Consider the following 20,099-nt stretch of genomic DNA (forward strand, 5'->3'; position numbering starts at 1 on the left):
GCAGGCACCCTCTGAACCACTGTGCCACCAGGGACGCCTTTCTCTGTAGGCAGGTAGTGGTAGGGAGCTTTCTGCTGGGCTCTTTCATTTCCCTCCCAACTTTCTTTCCCCTGTAGTACTGATGACAGAGTCGGTTCCCCACTTCATAAAAGAAGCAGCTACAATTGCTCTCAAGAGACAGAAAACCATTTTTACAAGGTTTTGTTTTTGGCGTTGTTTTCTGTAGAAAGTGGAAACTACTCTTGGGTGATCTTAGAGTGGAATGCTGGGCCTACCAGGTTGGCTTTGCCAGGCCAGGGCGAGATTTCGATCTCAGAGTCTGTTCCAGTGTTCTCTGGTTTCCCTCCTTTCTGCTGGAGGCCAGCCTCCTGGTTCCAGGAGCCCCTCGCCCAGCGTTGATGCTCCTTTGGAAGCCAGCCCCTTTGCCAAGGCTCTCTGGGTGGTCTCACAGAGCGTCAAGCTGGAAATATTGAAGGAGCTTGTGCAGATACTGATGGACTTCGGCAACATGTCATGTCTGAGCTTTAAAAATCTTTGTAGCTCCACATGGACATGACGAGATGCCAGCAACTAGCCCATGTCTAACGTGCCCTGGGACCTAACATGCGGGCGGTGGGAAGGCCTTGCTGTGTGAGCCCCTCCCAGAGAGGGCAAGAGCGTGGTGAGGCCAGGGCTGCCGACACAGGAATCAGCGTGAGGAAGGAGGGGGCGGGCTCGAAGAAGAGGAGAGAGAAAGGCATGGGCGAGCAAGAGGCCACCAGGGAGGCAGAGAGAGGCATGCGGCAAAGAGGCAGGAGAAGAGAAAGGCACTTGTTTGCATGGCAGACGAACGGAAGCCACAGTCTTGGCGGTGGCAGCATCTGCATGTTGCTTTCCCCCCAGAACCATTTCCTTAGAGAAGTATGAAGGTGGAAGGAAACACGTCGAAGCCGTATTGTGTTTCTCACCAGGATGGAGAAACCATAAAATCCCAAAGCCTCCTCATGCTTGCACGGGGACTTAGCACTTACCCGTGCTCCCGTTGCTTGTGTCCCACCAAGACCAGTTCCAGGAGCGTGGCCACTTCCTTCCAGCTGTTTCAGAGCCCTGGTGGTGGAGAGAGGAGCCCTCATGGCAGAACGAGTTACCAGTTGGGCTGCTAAACACAATGTGTGCAGTTCAGCTCCTTGAGAGCAAGATGAGGCTTTCTACTCCTGCAAAGAGTCACCGTCTCAGAAACCCACAGGGGCAGCCGTGCCCTGTCCTGTAGGATCACCGTGGGTGAGAATTGGTGCCAGGGTCCGGTGATGGAGACCCCACGCTGTGTCCCAGAATAACTGTTCTCCACACAATCATCCATGGCTGGTGTGTTGGGAGCAGATCACCAGATGGTTCTTCCAAGGAACCTCCGCGTGGATTTGAACCTCCAACCTTTCAGTTAACAGGTGCACGGCCTGTGAGCGCTGCCCAGGGACTCTGTAACCTACAGCCATTGAATTGACTGCCACACATAGCTACCCTTGAGAGGGTTTCCTGGCTGTCAACTCTGGGAATAGACAGCCTCGTCTTCCTCCTGAGGCCCATGAGGTTAGCAGCCCAATGCTCACCCCACAACGCTACCAGGGCTGTGTGTGCTTGTAGGTGATGGCTGTTCAAGGCCTGTGCCCCCTCCTTGGGGCCTCTGCCTGAGGTGCTGTCAGGGCCTCCTCCCAACCACTCAACCACCTGTGCTGGACCAGCGTGCTCTTCTTCCCCACCTCTCTCTTTGCCTTAAAGGACAGTCCACAGTAGTCTCTGATTCCTGTACCCAACACAACACCGGTCACTGTAAGGACAAAAAAATTGTTCCAAGAGTCAATCTTGGAGCTGACCATCTGCTTGGCTAGAGTGATGTTGGCGGCTATGTACCACCTGACCCCATGTGACCTTTCCCAGTGTGCCAGGAACTAAAAGTCAACAGCAGCATCTCTCATTTACAAAATGGACTAGTAGCCTCCTGACATGCCCCCTACTTCCAGTATTCCCTAAGCTCACTGCCATCGAGTCGATACCAACTCGGAGTGAACTGCCCCATGGGTTTCAAAAGCCGTAAAGCTTCACTGGGAGTAGAGAGCCCCATCTTTCCAACTGTTGGCCTGTGGTTAACAGCCCAGCACATAGCCCTCCATGCTGCCTGGGCAACTCCGGGACCCATCCAACCTCCCTGCCCTCAAGGGGAAACCGATTCATAGTGACTCTCCAGGGCAGGGTAGAACTGCCCCCTGTGAGTGTCCAAGACTAGCACTGGTGATAGAGTAGGAAACCCTGTCTGTCTCTCTCAGAGAGACTAGTGGTTTCGAACTGCTGACCTTGTGCTTAGCAACCCAATGCCACTGGTAGGACACATCCTCCATAGTTTTAGAGAAGGAAACCAGCCCTTCCCCAGACACCCAGGTTGGGTGATACAGCCACATTAGGTTTTCCTGGTGCAAAGTGAATTATGAAATCAGGAACGCCAGGCAATTTTAGGGTTCCTTTTGATACAGAGTCAGGATTCTCTTAGCCCGAAAGATTTACCTTGGGCTCCTGTTGTTTGCACCTTAAACAGGCACAGTCGGTGAAGGAAGCCCTGGCGGAGTGCAGGCTTGTCCTTCTGCCTTCCTGATTCTTCACTTTCCTCCCATGAAAGGGAATGCGATGTGATTCCAGAGCTTACCAGGGGTCATTATGTCATGTGTATTTGCAGACCATTGAGACTCAGAGTCAAAATGATGCATCTGCTACCAGACCGTCATTTAAAAAGATGGTGTGTGTGTGTGTGTGTGTGTGTGTGTGCGCGCTCACTCGCTCATGAGTACACTCTCTTTCGGTGAAGGTTTGCACAACAGCTTAGGCTCCCATTGAACAGTCTCTGCACAAGTTGTCCCATGACCTTGTTGGTAGTCTCCTCCATGTGTGAACAGTCTCGGTATTTCCCTGCTGGTCCTTTCATTCCCGTTAATCCGCTTTCTTGGCCCCTTCCATTCCCACCCTCGTTTCAGAGTAACTGCCACCTGTTGGGTCTCACCCAGGTGACTGTGTTAAACCACCGTAGGACGTACGGGGTATGTGTATTCATTAGTGTTTGAGCCAATGTGTTACTTAGCTACAAGGTGATCTCGAGGGCTACTTTGGCTAAACAGTGGCTTTTTAAAGGGATGGAAAGGGTGTTTTCAAACAGCACTTCATTGTAGTGACAAGAATTTACCTGTAAAATGCCCAGTCAGCAGTAAGAGGCAGGTGTACGTGTAGGACATCACAGACGATGGCTGTTTTTCTCTTATGTATGTAGTTATGATGTTCATCCATCTGGAAGTCGAATTAGCTGGGGTCAGATGTCAGTCTAAGTCAGATCATCTGTCTGCCCGTATGAGGGAGGGAGGTCCAGGGCCCTGTGACTAGGAGCCCCTGAGCACCTTAGCCAGTTCTCGAGGGCCATTCCTGACCCTGCCGTCAAGCCTGCTCCTCGGACTTGTCCACATCGGCTAGCCCTTCTCTCTCTTGGTTTGGCTGGTGGTGTCTTTGAATCCAGTGCTGCCCATGGTCCCCTCGCTCTGGACTTCCTCTCGCTTGTGTGAGCTGGGCACCTGTGGGCACGCTGCATAGCAGCCCGACTACAAGGGGGAGGCTGTAAAGAACCGAAGTTCATTCCCTCAGTTCTGGAGAGTAAAGGTCTCCCAATCAGGTCTCAAGTGTGACTGTCCATGCTGTGAGCCTCTCTCCGCTTTCTGGGGTCAGCGGGCACTCCTGGGAGGTCCTTGGCCGGCCTCCCCTCGGTGTCTGTTCTTCTAACTTATAACTCAGACGTGATTCGGTTTGGACTCTTCCCCACTCTGGTGTGGCCCGGTTAACATGGCAGAAGAAACCCCTCTATTTCTTACTCACAGAGAGAGGGCTTAGGATTTCAAGAGACATTTTTGAGGGACACAGTTTACTCTTAACAGCACTCTGCCCTCCTTCCCCGCAGCCCCAGCCAGGAGAGCCCTGGCTACAGCCCTCCCCACACCCGCACACATGGAAGTGAGCCTCCTACGTACACCTTAGGACGCCACCACCAAGCAGTTTCTCATCGGGCCACTCAGACTATGGGAAAGAGAGCTGAGTGGGGGCAGGGAAGAAAGAGAGTGGCGGAAGCTAGGGCAATCCGTGGTGAGCCAGTGGGGCCTGGTTAAGAGTTGTGGCAGAAACAACCAATAATGGAGCTATTATCCAGATATTTTGAGGCTGTCTTCCCAGGACCGATATCCCTGGATAGATAAAAAGTAAAAGCAAGACTCCAAGGAGAAGGGTCCCAGTCGACAGCTAGGAACACAGCATCACCTCTGGTGAGAGTTGAGAAGCTGGAGTGGAGCATCTGTGGGCAGGACAGCTTTGAACGCACTGGCTTTGAGGTGGAAGAAATGCTGTCCCATGAAAGCTGGACTGGGACCCCCAATGGGCCTGGATGTGTTCCAGAAAATCGTGGTGGTTGGTGATTCGGGGTGTAGAGTCAGCAAGCTCGGAGACCTGTTACCGACATGTGTGGTCCACTCAGATAACACACAGGTGGGCGAGAGGTGAAGCGCTTTCTGAGCTGCAAAATAGAAAGAGCACACGCGTGTACACACACGTTATACATAGCTTCCCAGTCTTGAAGAGACGGTGAATGCCCTGCTGAAGATGTTCCCGACATCTGTCAGTCATGTTTCTGATACTTCTCAAGGCAGAGGGAGTATCGTGTCCCCAGGCAGCCCAGTCCCTGGGGGACACTGGCTTTAGCGGCATGTCTCCTGCCAAGGATGCCCCTGCACGTTTCTGTGGGATGCTCTCTGGAACAGTGTAGGCTGACGTCCCCCTGAAAGCTGGGTGAGTTGGGAGATGCAGTTTTTGTGTAGTCCTCTGCAAGCTAAACGAGATGGTCTCCTCAGGTTGTGTCTGGGAACATGATGCCTCATTCCTAGTCATGATGGTCACAAACATCTTTGTCCATCCAAGATGAAGAGTCGTAGCAGGGTAGCCTCCCAGAGCACGGCACGATTCTCTCACAAGTCCCTGGAGCCCTGGTGGCACAGTGATGAAACATTCAGCTGCTAATCCAAAGGGCGGCAGTTCAAACCCACCTTCTGCTCTGGGGTGGACCGATGTGGCAAGGCTGCTTCCATGATGCCTGCAGCCTTCGAAACCATCAAGCAGTTTTGTGGTTTCCTGTGGGGTCACTCTGCGTCAGAATCAATCCACCAGCCGCAGTTGTCAGCAGTTCCCTCCTTTGATTCAACAGGCCCATTAGCAGCAGTCCTGAGTGATGGCCCAATCCATCCCAACCTCCGGGTTCCCCCCACTCACTCCTGTTCACTCCTTCGTCCATTCTGTGTGTCCATGATCAAATGTTTTCAACCTACATGTGGCACTTCTTGTTTCCCCCATTGATTTCAAGAGAGAGTCCCAGCCTCAAGAAAATGATAAATTGCACATTGACGATTTATCAAATGTGTTGTTAATTCCAGTTTTACTTTAATAAACAAATTTAATAAATTAGAATTTAATAAACAAAGCTTTTGTGCCAAATAAAATGTCATGTGCAACAGAGACAGGACTGGATGGACTAGCCCACCCTGCAAGTGGACACGAGCAGTCAAGAGTTTCAGGGCTACTGTGAAGGCAGCTAAGTCCATGATGGTCAGCCAGCATTTATGCATTGAGTCCAAAGGCCTTCCTGAAATCAAGAAGGGCTGCATCTGGCAGTAGGAGCTGGGGCCTGGGGCTCAAACACACCAGTGTGATCTTGGGTAGATTGGCTGACTTCTCTAAAATGACTTTTTCATCTGTCCTCATCCACACCAGCCCCCTGCTGTCAAGTCAATGTCTACTCATAGCAACCACATGGGTTTCCCAGGCCGGCCTTCCTGATGGAGGCAGACTCCACTGCACCGTCCTTCCAGGGAGGACCGGTGAGTGCGAACCAGCGACTTCTGGAGTGTGAGTCCAGGGTGACTAGGGAAACAAATTCATCAACATTCATATATGTGTAAGAGAGAACTTTATACCAAAGAGTAGTTGCATATTAAGAAAACAGGCCAGTCCAGTTCAAGTCCATAAGTTCGATATTAGCTCGTATGTCTGATACCAATCCATAAATTCCTCTTCAGACTCATGCAACACTTGCAATGATGCTGAATGCTGGAAGATCACAAGCCAGTGGGTGGAAAGTCTTGTGGACACAGTGGGGGTAGAGGCATCTCAGTGCTGGCGTGGGTCTCCACATGGCTTCGCCAGCTCCAGGGCTCTGGCTCCATCAGCGTAGCTCCATGTCACTTGTCAGCAGGAATGTCAAGCAGAGAATGTGTGTCTGGCCTCCTGAGGTCATCAAGCTGTACCTGATTGACGGGCTAGATTTCAGCCCTTCCTCAAACTGACAGTAGATTATATAACTGCTCTATCTGGTTAATAGCCAAGCACTATGACATCAGACCTCACCCTTTTATCTATAAAATGGGAAGAAGGAGAAGAAGAGATGTATAAAACACTGAATGCACTACCAGATGCATCCGTACCCAGAATGATTAGTTTCCATGAGTCTACCAACATCACCCTCATCACTGTTGAAAAGAGAGAGATTCTTGGTTTGCCACCTTCCTTCACCTGGAACCTGGGAATGGTGCTGGTGTTTTCCTAGCTTCTAAGTCCTTGTGAGATATTTGTTCAAAAATCCTCTAGAGAATCTGGCCAGAGGCCAATGGTAGATTTAGTAAGCTGTGGGTTAGAATCTTAGACCTCATCTTTAATTCTTCCCTGAAAATTGGGATGTTTCCCTGTCTACAGACTTTTTGCCCACTCTCCTATTCTTTTTCTCTATTGTTCGGAAATTTACTCATTTTAACTTTGTGTTGTCTAAGTTGTTGAGTTGCCTGCATTATAAATTCTCAGAACATCAAAGGTTGTGCTCAGTCATTCTTAATAGTTAAGGTCCACTTGGATAACTACATCCAGGTATAAATGAAATATGATTTCCATCTTTTTAAAGCAGTTGTATCGAGCTGTTAGTAGAAGTTGGCATAGCAAGGCAGGCTCCCATTTATCACTGTCCATGAAATCACATTTTTCCCAGCTCATCAACACCCTTATGCTTCCTGGCTGGGGGGCTGTTTCCGTTCATCTCCATTGCTTCCAACGCGATAAGGGTGATTACTACCTGAACTGCTGTTCTTACTCTAATTGGGCATCGGTTGTACCTCATTTGAGGGACATATTTTCTATTTCACATTAGGAAATAGAAGGAAATATATAAAAACGTTTAACCATCTTTATGCCTAATGGGAACATTTCAAGTTATTTTTATTTTTTTAATTTTTTAAAAAAGCATGAATTAATTGTATTCCATGATGAAACAGGAGAACCATTCCCCACGAGAGGACAATCCAGGGTGCTGTGGGGTTTCTACTGGAGCACCTGGCCTTGTTGGTCAGAAGCAAAGGAATGAGGGTATAGCTTTGCTCCTCCAGGGGCCAGCCTTGTTCCCCTGGGAGGGAGGAGGGGTTGTAGGGCACCCTAGGAATGTCCCGACCAGAGACCCTCAAGTGGAGGTCCTGGAGTCTCAGGCCATCTCCTTGTCTCCTCGCTCTCAAGACACAATCTACGGTTGGTGTTGATAAAGAGCTGGACTCATCTTCTGAGGACGGGCTCGGCGAGGAGTCCTGGCTGAGTATGTCTGTTCCCGATGCTGTGTTTCTCGGTCACTTCAGAGCCCCTGGTCCCACGGGGAGTGCACATGGTCCTTGTGGAGCACAAGGAGACCTCAGCCTTTGCCTTCTCACCCTCCTCAATGGGCTCTACAATGAGGAAGTCCCCCCTCTTGGTCCAGATGCTCTCTCGGTAAGGGAGGGCGGGCTCACCTGGAAGCACTGCCTCTGGGCATGTCCACCTCAGGTTGTTCCCTGGGGTCTTGAGTACCTTCACAGTCCACTGCTGGTCCTCCCCCAGCACATCCTTCACTACTTACTTCCTCTTGGTGACCTGAGACATACTGGCTTCCGTCCTGGGGCGTGAGAGATGCAGAGACTGGTGACTCCCCTCCCTGAGTTCCTTAGAAGGCAGGCGCAGAGCCCAGGTCTGTTCAACCTCTCTAGGGTTCGCAAAAAACTCAGTGAATGTTCGGATAAGGGACATGCGGGCTGTGGCTGTGACGTGACATGTGACTGCTGGTGCTCACTTGAACTCAGGTCTCCGGTGTTTCGCCTTTTTTTGTATGTCTGACATCTCATGCAAATGAAAGATAGTACTCTTATCATCAGAAAAAATAAGCATTTTGAAGATTATTTGAAAAATACTTGTGGTGAAATACATAAGACAAATGTTTGCCAGTACGGTCCTTATTTATGCGCCCTACCGAGCAAATGCACAGGGACCTTAATTCTGTTTGCCAGGCTGGGCAACCATTGCCACGATCCATTGTCAAGGTTTGTCCTCCTCCCCCCGTTACCTTATTAAAACCTCAGTATCCTACAGTGTGTTAGTCTGGGTGGACGAGAGAAACAAATTCATAGACGCATGTGTATAGGAAAGATTATATATATATATATATATGCAATTGAACATTGAGAAGTAATCCCAGTCCAGTCCAGATCAAGTCCATAAGTCCTATATGAGCCCATATGTTTGATATCAATCCATAAAGTCCTCTTCAGACTCATGAAACGCATGCAATGACGCCGTATACAGGAAGATCACAGGCCAGTGGGTGGGTGGTCTTGTGGATCCAGTGGCATTGTAAGCATCTCAGTGCTGGCAGGGGTCTTCACAAGGTTCCTCCAGCTCAGGGCACTAGCATAGCTCCATGTGTCTTGTCAGCTGCAATGTTTCCCAGGGAGTGAGCAGAGAGAGACTGTGTGTGTCTCCCTGCTCCAAGGAGGAATACAGGAGTTCCCAGAATCCTCAGGAGAAGGCCATGCCCTCATACAGGCCTCACTGGCTATGATCTGATTGACAGAATAGATTCCACCTCTTCACTCTTCATCTTCTCAAATTGACAAACAATTATATAACTATCACATAAAGGATTATATTGTTAGTAATCAAAATGTCCATATTATAACCAGAAATTTTTGTTTGTTTTCCCTTCCATCTGTTATCACTGACTGCATTTGAAAAATATTGTTCACTCAAATTTCTATTAATAAAACATATTTACAGAAGCAATTAAAACAATGTAGAAGCAATAAACACAAAATCCAGTATCCAGGATTGATTTCACATCAAAGAGCAATTCTCCTTTTGCTGGCCCATGTAGAATTTATGAGCTGGCTCAATCTCAGAATGGTCTTTGGTTAGAGATGTCTTACCCTCTCCTTCTTGAGCTGGGTGAACACTAGGAGCAGAATTAGCACAGGATTCTGGGCGCTAGCCCAGGAGTTGCCCTGCAGGCTCAGGATTGCTTTTGTGGATGGATGCCTGCTGTCTTGGCAGAGTTTTGCCTCTCTCCGCCCACTGTCACTTATCTGCCAACCCTTTTCCACCCCCATTAGGTAGGTGTAAGCAGATTGCCAAACTCACGCTAATAACACATTCCGAATACCTGAGGTTTGGTATTGTCCATTGTCATATTTCCAGTGCTGACGGCTCATTTAAGAAAATTTCTAATCCTGTTTATTACTCAGAAACTAATATATGTGGCATTTCCCCAAGGCGTAAGTTTCTGTATCAGAAGGCACGGTGGGATTCCACATATAAGCGTAGAAAGAATCAGACTGACCCAAGTTCTTCTTTGACTTCACCCAGAAGTGAGACAAGTTCATGGAGTTATGCAGCCTCTTAAAACATGAGCTTTTGCATCTGAAAAGGCATATGCCCCTACCTGGACAAGGACCCCACTCTGCTGATTTTCCTCCTCTGCTCTGAACACACTGTTAGGGTGATCCCGAAGGTCGCACCTCAATGCAGGACTCTTAGCGTTTCTTCGTCGACAACAAAAGTGTGGGTTTACATTACATATTGTCAACTAACTCACCTTCATTACCTTGAATGGCCGATGAGAAAGGTAGCCAAATGGGCCTGGTCTTGTCTATTTTATTCATTGCTCTTTAAAGAAAGCCCCCATTAAGCCCTAGACAGTTTATCTCAATAGAAGGAAATGCTGGTTTGTAGTAGCATTTATTATGTTGCTACTTATTTCCATTCTTTTGAAAAGTCTACTGCATTTTACATTCTGCAAAGATCTTCCATCCACTAAGTGGAAAAAAGGAGCCCTGGTATAGTGCTAACAATGGTTAAGAGGTGGACTGCTAGCCGGAGTGTTCCCAGTTCACACCTACTAGCAGCTGGGCAGGGTGACGGGCTTGGTAAACTGCTCCCAAAGGATCATGGCTGGGGAACCCTACGGGGCACTTCTACTCTGCCCTACAGAGCCACTGTGAGTCTGAAATGACCCAATGGCACATACCGCTCCCAAACTGTACATACTTAGAGATGTTCCCAGCCTACCACCTGACTACTACAGCCACAAAGTTGGTTCCCTTTCTGCAAATGGCACTGGGTCTTAGGCAGCTGACATAGGCGCTAAGGCCACAGCACATGCCGGTGCAGGGGACACACTGCCCTGTCAGAGACCCCACCCTGATCCCTCTGCTCCTCCTCCTGAGAGCCAAGGCCCAGGGTTCTGGACTCGGGGAATCTATTTGGGTCCATTCTTCGTTTCTTTGTTGGCCACCTCGCAGAGGTAGGAAAGCAGAGAGTTTGGAGGGTCTAAGATGTGGGTTTGGCTGTTTGACCACCACTTAACAAAGACTTCAGGGCTCCTTCTGAATGTCTTGTCAGAAATTTGGTGGAATAAAATATTTCACTGAGGAGCTCATAAAGATAAGTTTGGATTCCTTTTCTCCTCTTCTTCCTCCTCCTCCTCTTCTTCAAGATGGCCAGCACACTTGAAAGTGCTGCTAAGTTGACGAACAGGGCGGGGAAGCTTTGCCTATCAAGTTATCTAACCAATTTCTCATTCCGTTTTAATAACCAGCAACCACTTTGACACCGTGTACTTCACACTCCTTTCGTGAAAGACAAGCCAATAGACGGCAGCCTGTGTTTAGGATCCCCTTTGTCACGTGCATCCCGAGGTTTGGGTCTTGTTCTCTTTTTCTGGTGGTTGAATTTTCTGGAGAGGAGGAGGAATTGGAAGGTTTGGGGGGGATACTTTTCCTTCTGCTGACTGAGCAGTATATTGGACTTGCTGACCCCATGTCGCTGTCTTTTCCTGAGCGCAGTAAGATATGAGAAGACATCGGTTTGCTTTGCGAGTGTGAAAATCTTGAGACATCATCTTTCATTCCTTTCCCAAACATCTGGTGGTGGTGGAGGGGGTGTGTCTCAGTACAGACTTTCTCCTCACTCCTCACTTTCCCTGGGAGCCACCCCCCCCCCAAAAAAAAACCCTAAAAATGAAGCAAAGCATGGAATAGGTATTGTCCACTGCTCCTAGCCCTGCCAGCCATAAAGGTGACCCTGGATCCCCAGGCTCAGCCCCTGGACAAGCACAACCCCCGAAACATAACTCCCCAGGGCCACCAGGTTAGGCCAAGCTCTTCATCTGAACACTCCTGGCCTCTGTTCAGTGCTGAGGAGCAGCTGAAAGCGGCAGATGAGCGCTGGAGCCGAGAGCCACAGCTCAGCCCCGTGCCTTTCAGACACACCAAGTACCCTCTCTGCCTCTTCTCTCCCCTCGTGCCGGAGGTTGGCTCAGACTCCTACCACTGACTGTGGTTTCACGCATGTTCCTGAGCCCCTCAAAGCACACTTTCTGCCTTTATCCGGATCTGTATAGTTCCTGCCTAAGGACGGTGCTGACTGTAAATGCCCTCTGTGGCTGCTCGAAAGGCTGGCCTGGGCAGCCCACCCAGAGGAAGGTCTACTTTGGACATTTATCCACGGAAAGCCCTGGGATGCACGGTTCTCCTTGGGAAAACCTGGGCTCACCATGAGTTGGAAAGGACCCCCCAGGGGCTCTTGGGACTGGAGGAGACCTTGGGTGGGTTCAGCCGGTGCCCTTCTCCTGCAAAAGCCCAGGTGAAGGGCCGTTCTGAGCTTCCAGGGGTGGGGGTGGGAGTGGGGAGGTGGATTCCTCTTTCCACCTTGGGAACACTGAATCTCCCGCTGCCTCCTCCACAGCCAGGTGTCCCTGTGTAACGCGACTTGTTGGCATTATGATCAGATGCTGCTTCTGATTGAGTGTCCCTCAGAGCTCAACAGAAGGACAGGCCTCGGATCATGAAGCCGTTGCAATTAGAATCGTGAAGCCATTGCAATTAGATGCCCTCCTGGGCATCTGTGCAGCTCAGTGCCATCCCTCCTCCCCCGGGACCCTCACTCTGGTTGCCATGTGACCTGCGCCTGCCTCTCCTGCTTGCTCCCTCGTGACCCTCTGGTTTCGCCTCTCCCTGGGATGTGAGTTGGTACTCTCTGCAGTCGAGAAACTGCACCCACCCCACCCCATCTCTGTCAGCTTGTTGTCCGGCAGTGGCTTGTGTGTTGCTAGAAGCTCTGCCACCAGTATTTCAAATACCAAGTGATGGGGTGGGGGTGGGGATGGGGGTTCAGCAGAGTTTCTAGGCTATGATAGACTAGGAAGAAAGGCGTGGTGCTACTGCTGAGATTTAGCTGATGAAAACCCTATGGCTCAGAAGAGAGTACTTGTGGGGTTAAGGGGAAGAGGGAACCCCACAAAACATCACAGGTTCGGTAGGCGCAATTGTACAGCGATAATAAGTAGAGATTATAGTAAAGTCATAGAGAGCATGAGAGTTAAAGGATAGAGTCAAGTAATGGAGTCAGACGCAATTCATGGTAGCATAGCTCACCTCAGCTAGGCTTGATGGTCCTCGTGGAGGGGGCTCAGTCGTCAGAGAAGAAGCCGCTGCTTCATCCTCCTTAGTCACCTTCTCCAGCCACCCTCCCAAGAACCAGGGAGCCTCCTTATTTATTGCTAACCACGCATCATATCACTTTAGGGGGATCTGATTACAGCATCATACATCACAGAAAGGGGCAATACAATTCATTCTAGAACAGGTTTGATCATTCTGGTGTCTCATACAATAAAGCAGGCAATTACTATCCTGGGAGACATGCAAGCCCCCTGATAGCAGATAACAACCTACGTCATAGAGAGGGGTTGTAACATAGGCAATACAAGCAATAGGAGGGGGATGACCTAGGGGTGAATGTGCAATAGTAAGAGGAGGGAATAGGAGGGCATGTGTGGCAAGATAGTAGCCTAAGCTTAGTCATCTTAGAGTGGTCCCAGGCTTGCCTATGGGCACTGCTTCGAGGGAACAATAACAGAAAGGAATGGGCCTTATTTGGGGTGAGTCAGACTATGCAGTCTGGCTGCTCTAGATGGCTGATGTTAAGGAGAATAACCTCTGACCTGCTTTCGCTGCCTAAAGAACAGTCATTCATTCTCAAGCAGCTAAGTCTGCTATATATTTTGGGGAGACAACTTAAGAGAAATCCTTCTGTTCCCCACAAGTACTGTCTGGTGGGCGCACACGTGCCAGTAGTCCTGAGGATGGCACAGGCGAGGACAGGGCTGCGCTGCTGTACTGTGGTCCTGATGAGTCAGCGCTGACCCTGCCACTGCAGGCAGCTCTGAGATAAATGCCAAGGGAGGCTTGTGAAGAGCAGAGGGTTTGGACCTGGACGGGTAGGCATGAGGGCCCCACGGGGGCTGCTCTAAGGTTTGGGGGTCATTTGGGGGGGTGGGGTGGTGACTGCTTCTGGATACATCGGGCCACAGAATCAACTGGTGTCTGGACAAGGAGTGTGCTGGCGGACCCTTTTGAAGTAATGTCCTCTTGTCACTCTTATGCCTGTGCAGTCATGCTAATGAGCTCCTTCTGGGGAGGACTCCTAGTGGACATAGTAGGGTGACGAGTTAGGACCTGTTTGTAATTAGTACCACGCATCTCCATAAACGTAATCTTCCAAGACGTTCTCTCTCTCTGTCCCCCGCACCCCCAGAGTAGTTTATCTACAGCTTTGTGATTCACTTTGCATAGTTTCAAAAGCACACAAACATACACTTAGAATCGAATGGAAGTCAGATTCACAGAGAATTGAAAACCCTGAATCTGAAGGATTTGGGGGTTGAAAGAATAATTTCAGTGCCAAAGAAATCCAGAGTGCTCTTACAACCAAAGGTAGGGAGACATGAATAGGCATGTGGAGGCCAACAGAAAACCAAGGGGGAGGTTTTGCTAGAAAACAGTGGTTTCTTAATTAGCCACTTAGGGGAGAGAGACGTGGAGATTCTGGGTCCCCAGGACCCCGCCGTCCAAAGACCCTCCAACAGCAGAGATGCTCAGAAGAAAGCTCAGTGAGCTGGGCACTGGAGGCCCGAGGAACCCGCTCATAGGGGAAGTGGGCTTGGGCAGTGGCCAGCTTCCTTGCCAGGAAGCATTTCGAAGACTGAAACCACATAATGATGGTCCACCCACCAAGGAGCAACCAAGCCTGGGCTTGCTCGCTTTTTGAATTTACTTGAGGTGTTTTCAGCTCAAATTCACAAAGACAGCACAGTTCATTGTGGCATGCCTCTCCGTCCTCCGCCCCCCAGCTGTAGTTATTGAGAAAAACACTGGGTTGATTCTCTTTCTGCTCAGTGAACCGAGAAGCAAAGGTTGAGCTGGCAGGATATGAACCCCCTAAAGAGTACACAGTCCTCTGAAGCATTACATTCATGGGGTGGTGGTAGGTGCTGTCATGTCACTTCCAACTGAGAGGGACCCTATACCCAACAGAAGGGAACGCTGTTGACACTCTCTCAAGTCTGATGTCCTTCTCCAGGGACTGCTCCCTCCTGATGACATGTCCAAAGTCTAGCCATCCTCATGTCTAAGGAGCATTCTGACTTTTATTTTCCCCCCAAGACAATTTGTTCATTCTCCTTGAAGTCCTTGGCATATGCAACATTCTTTGTCCATAATCCGAACGCATCAGTTCTTCTTCAGTCTTTCTTACTCCTCACCCACCTTTTGCATGCAAATGGCACAATTGAAAATACCGTGACCTGGGTCAAACACACTGTGCTAGGCCGGGTTGACTAGAGAAACAAATCCAGGGACATTCATATGGATAAGAAAGAGCTTTATATCAAAGAACAACTGTTTATTGAGAAAACATCCCAGCCCAGCCCAGATCAAGTCCTTAATTGCAATAGTAGCCCATATGTCGCCTATTAATCCATATATTCCTCTTTAGTATCATGCAGTATATGCAGTGATGCTGAATGCAGGAAGATCACAGGCTGGTGGGTAGAATGTCTTGGGGATCCAGTGGCAGTGGAAGCATTTTGATGCTGGCATGGGTCTCCATGTGGCTCCTCCAGCTTCCTGAGGGTCCCAGCAGCAGGAAAGGGAAGGCAGAGAGAGCATGGGTCTCACCTCCAGGGAGATATTCATCTCTGTCACGCCTTTAAATGAGGTCCTCAAGCTGCAACCTGGTTGACAGACTAAACCCCACCCCTTCACTCTTAATACCATCAAGTTGACAGGAGATTATGTAACTACCATACACACCTTGGTCCTCAAAATGGCATCTTTGCTCTTTAACATTGTAAAGAGGTCTTTGGTAGCAGGTTTTCCCAGTGCAATTTATCATTTACTTTCTTGACTGCGGCTGCTTTGAGTGGTGATTGCGGATCCATGTTTTGAATCATCCAAAATGAAATCCTTGATAACTTCCATCTTTTTCTTCGTTTAGCATGAGGTTGCTTATTAGTCCCCTCTGGCTGTAGTTCAGAGAATGGACTACAGCAGGGAGCACGGAGGAGGCCATCAATGTGATCAAGGGGGGGACAGGAAAAATAGAGAGTTGGAGAGAGATTCAGGAGAGGCCTTGTAGAAGCTTGGACAGTGCTGGCAGAAGGACTTGTTGAGAAACCAGGGTGAGAGAAGTGCAGTGTTAGTCCCACTCTCCCCACCCCACATCCCACCCCAGCGAGTGGTGAGGCCCGGTACTGAGACGGGGAGACTTTGAAAGGGAAGAAATAGGTCGGCAGTGGTAGCTGGGAGGGCATGAGCATCAATATAGAATAAGAGTTATACTTTGGTCACACTGACTTCCAAGTGCCTCTTGACCTCCCAGTGAAGATGTTGGGAACCAGGTGGATATAGGACCCCTAGGCTCAGAAGTTTGGTCTGGCCAGGAAAGAAACATTTAGCTTTGAGTCATATATTGAATTTGAAACTAAAGGGCTGAATAGACTCACCTAGAGGTATGTACAGATCTTTCCACACGTAGAGAAACAGAAAAGTGGTGGCCCCGGGAGTGGAGACTGTTTCTGAAGGGAGGAGTGAGTTGCTTCATGTGATGTGGAGGGTGGAGCTACAATGGGCAGAGACGTAGCCATTGGTTGGACAGCATTGAGGGTTGGTGGCAACATGGGCAAGTGCAATTTAATCTGAGTGGTGTTTACAGAAGCCCCACTGGATTGGGGTGTATGTGGGGAAGTGACGAAGTAGGACCAGGGAGTGTCGCAGTAGCTTGAGGCATTTTCTAGATAAGGCAGCTAAGAACCAGGGCACTAGTTGAGGTGTGGGCAGGAGAGGAGAGGTAGCTTCTAGGCAAATATGACAGGAGAAAGAGCCAGTGGTTGTCACATGACTTTAGAGAAATTATCTAGGATGGGTGACACTCTTCAGCCGGTCCCTAAGTTTCTGCACGTCTTAAAGTTTCTTCATGCTTCTAACCATTCTGAGTCTGCCTTGAGATCCCAAACAAAGGAAGAATCCAAGCACGGTGCGAAGCATGTCCGTTCTTTGTCAGTGTTCCTGGTCAGGATGAGAAGCAGTCATGAACTCCACAAATGCGAACTCGTTTGTGGAGAGACTTGCTTGAGGTGAGTGCTGGGGGCCAGATGCCCTCGGCTCAAACTCTGGTCCTCTGTCTCACTAGCTGTGTCCTCTAGGGCAGGCTGCTTTGGACCTCAATTTCCTGGTCTGTCCAATGGGCATAAAGAGAGTCTCTGTCTCCCCGGCGGTGCCTGTGAGAATCGGACGAGGGAGCCCGTGGGAACCACTGTCCTAGAGGAATGTCGAGGTCAAAGCCAGCTTTGGGTGCCGGCCGCTGGTTCGAGGGTGAGGCTGTCCTTGTGCAAGGCCATGTCTGCAGGTATATCATGGTCTGAACTTCTCTCCCCAGTTCCGCCTGGTGGTGAAGACAGCCCTGAAGCTGCTGCTGGTCTTTGTGGAGTACTCGGAGTCCAACGCCCCGCTTTTAATCCAGGCTGTCTCGGCTGTGGACACGAAAAGAGGTGAGTAGCGCCTGCCTCCTCCCCTTGTGTCACCAAGGTGGATGATCTAACGTAGAAAGGCCTTCCCAGCCTGTGCCTGTTGGATGGAGAATTCAGTGGCCGTTTGATGCCTATGGATCTTTGTGCCACAAATGGTTCAAAGCCTTCAGCTTTGAACTGAAGAGCTGGCGGTTCGAGTCCACCCAGAGGACTCTTGGACGAAAGTCCTGGTGACCGACTGCGGAAAGATCACCGCCGATGAACCCCCTGTGGGGCACAGTCCCCCTCTGAGCCACGCAGGGCTGCTGTGACTTTGTTGTTTGCTTTCCTCCCATAATTTGGACTTTTTAATTTAAGAGCCATCTATTTAAGAATAATAAGCACACCTACTCCTTACTTTCGGACTATAGATCATGAGGCATCATTTCATATGGACAATAATAGTAAAAATCTGCTAGCTGGCTGTTTTGCACTTGATGACAGACATCTGGGCGGTAATGAAAGCCAAGGTGAAGAGCACCGATTGGCCGTGATGGTTGAGGTTATGTGTCAACCTGGCTGGGCCCAGGTCCCGGGGGGGGGTTGGTGGTTATGTAATGATGTAATCCGACAGCTCTATAATGAGATCATTCTCCACTTTGGAATCTGATGTGCTCACCCTCCATTTTCACCTAAGGCCAATTGTCTTTCGCAATGACCCGGCCTTTGGAACCTAACCATGTTGACCAGCGAAGAGTGGATGTTTACAGTATACAAAGCGTAGGGACAGAATGTGAGTTGACAAAGAAAAGCACTCAGGGATTTACACAGGGCAGATCAGAACCAAGCGGATCTTTAGCCTTTCTCCTCCGCCCTGTTCCGAGGGCAGACCCCGGTGCAGACCCAGTTCATCCTCCAATTGTCCCCCTCCCGTCTGGGGGCACCCTGCCTTCTTCCCTCTCTTCACCTCACCTGGCTGGCTTCGCACTGTGCGTCACCGGATCTAACCCCCAGGTCTGGCTTGAACCTTATCCCTTCCTTTCTTTCATCCCATTGCCCCTGACTTACTTGGGTCCTTTGTTGACTCTCACCTGGAATCCCCACCCCCGCCTACCCATCACCCAAAGTGCCGCCCTGGCCTCTGCTATTGGAGGCCCTCTTCTAAGACCCAGAGCTGGTCACTTCCCTCCCCAGCCATCACTTCCCCGTGGCTTCCCAGGGCCTATACGAGAAAGTCCAAGTCCCCTTTCCCAGCTCAGAAGACCCTTCAGTACCCAGCCCCTGCCCACCTGCTCTCCTGTCTGCCTCCTGCACCACACCTTGCCCATCCTGGGTTCACAAATCCCCCATGCCCCTGTTGGTAAAGAAGGAGCGCGGGCTCTGGGTCCGTGGGCATTACCCTTTGGCTCTTCTGATGTCGGGAAACCCGAGGCTGAAGTGCCGGCATGTTGTTCATTTTGCCTTTGCCGGGCTTGTTCCCTTCGTCACCACCACAGTCACACAGCTGGGTTAGTGCATGGTGAACGATGGCAGTAAGACTCTCCTCTCGTCTCACCAGCCAGAGATCACCACTGTTCAGTGCTGGCGTTGGGGGCTCGTGTTCGTTACACTTTCGTGAATGTGCACATGTGTGCGATTGTGTCCACAGCAACCCAGATTTAACTGTCCAAAAGAAACGAAGGACTTACAGGGCACCTCTTGACCCAAGCCATTTGTGGTTGTGACTCAGTATTGTTCACAGGCCCAGTGTCCAGTCCCAAATCCACAGGCAAAAGGAACTCACCTCCTGGCAACTTTAAAGTGTGGCTGTACACTAGGAGAAGTTCTCCAAGACTGGTCTGGGGGCTCCTACTCTATCCCTGAGATCCATAGATAAGTATCGGTACCTGCGGAGTCCACTAAAGGCCAGGAGGGTAATGCTAGGTCTCTGTTCAGCACGGGAAGGAGAAAAACCATAGTTCATGGAGCCAATTTCTTTCTACCACAGCAGGTTGCTGTCTGACCACATGGGAAGACCCTGATGGTGGAGAGCAGATAGGGGCCAGCTGAGAATCCTTACAGAAACGGCATGCCCCTGCATGCACAATAGCTCAGAAACCGCATGCAGCTTTTCTGGGGGCAGGTGAATTAGGTCTGGGGCCAGCGGCGGTGGGTGTTCTGAAAGAAGGTCACAGGATAGCTCCTTTCCCACATCCTGGGAGAGTTCATCCTCCCGCGTCGACACGGAACTCACTTCCGACAATTCATGGGCTCACTGACTTCCTCCCTGCATTCCTCACAACCCAGGGGCCCTGGTCATGCGGGGAGCTGGGCGTTTTCTTGGGACCTGTAGGGTCTCCTTTGGCTTCATTGACCTGGGGTCACAGAGCTTCCTTCTGGAGACTTTGCACTGGGAGAGGAACCACGCTGACCAGAGCACCGAGCCTTTCTCCCTATGAGCCACATCCCAGCCAGAGGCTCCCTGGGGCCCAGGGTCCCGCTACCAAGACACAATGATGCCATCTTCCCCCAACTTGTAAAAACAAACCAACAAACAAACCCCCAATAGATTGTTTTCTCAACTTGATGGTTTTCCCTATAAAATGTTCTTACACTTTTGGCAGCTGTGATCAGCTGTCTGCTATTGAGCACGAAAGGTGAAGGAAACAGAGAAAAAACCACAGCACCCATGGAAAAAGTCAGAAATAGCTAATCACATGTGGTTCGCCAGCATGTTTCTTTATGGACATGTGTGGTCTTGGCTGTGAATGCGTAAGGCATACACATCACATCATCCGATTTTACTGCTAGTGAAACCGGTCCTGGGCTGCAGGATGGTGTGAAACACAGACTATGCCAGGGCGTTCTGCAGGGGGCGATGTGATGGCCAGGT

The 20,099-nt window shown here is 50.0% G+C and overlaps 2 protein-coding genes across 2 annotated transcripts in view; one reads left to right on the forward strand and one right to left on the reverse strand.

The window, feature by feature from the left end:
* The window catches only part of FHOD3 (formin homology 2 domain containing 3), a 521,276-nt gene that overhangs the window by 327,796 nt on the left and 173,381 nt on the right, over positions 1-20,099 (forward strand). The window contains 1 exon segment of the mRNA XM_004703087.3: positions 17,158-17,269. Within this exon segment, the coding sequence (XP_004703144.3) occupies positions 17,158-17,269 (112 nt within the window).
* EIF1AD (eukaryotic translation initiation factor 1A domain containing) lies at positions 7,636-7,995 on the reverse strand. Its single transcript, XM_030887322.1, is given in 1 exon segment — positions 7,636-7,995. A coding segment is annotated over 1 exon segment (360 nt).

Source organism: Echinops telfairi, unplaced genomic scaffold (assembly GCF_000313985.2).
Source record: "Echinops telfairi isolate 266 unplaced genomic scaffold, ASM31398v2 ScPeMD7_7400;HRSCAF=8409, whole genome shotgun sequence".
In the NCBI taxonomy this organism is placed as follows: Eukaryota; Metazoa; Chordata; class Mammalia; order Afrosoricida; family Tenrecidae; genus Echinops; species Echinops telfairi.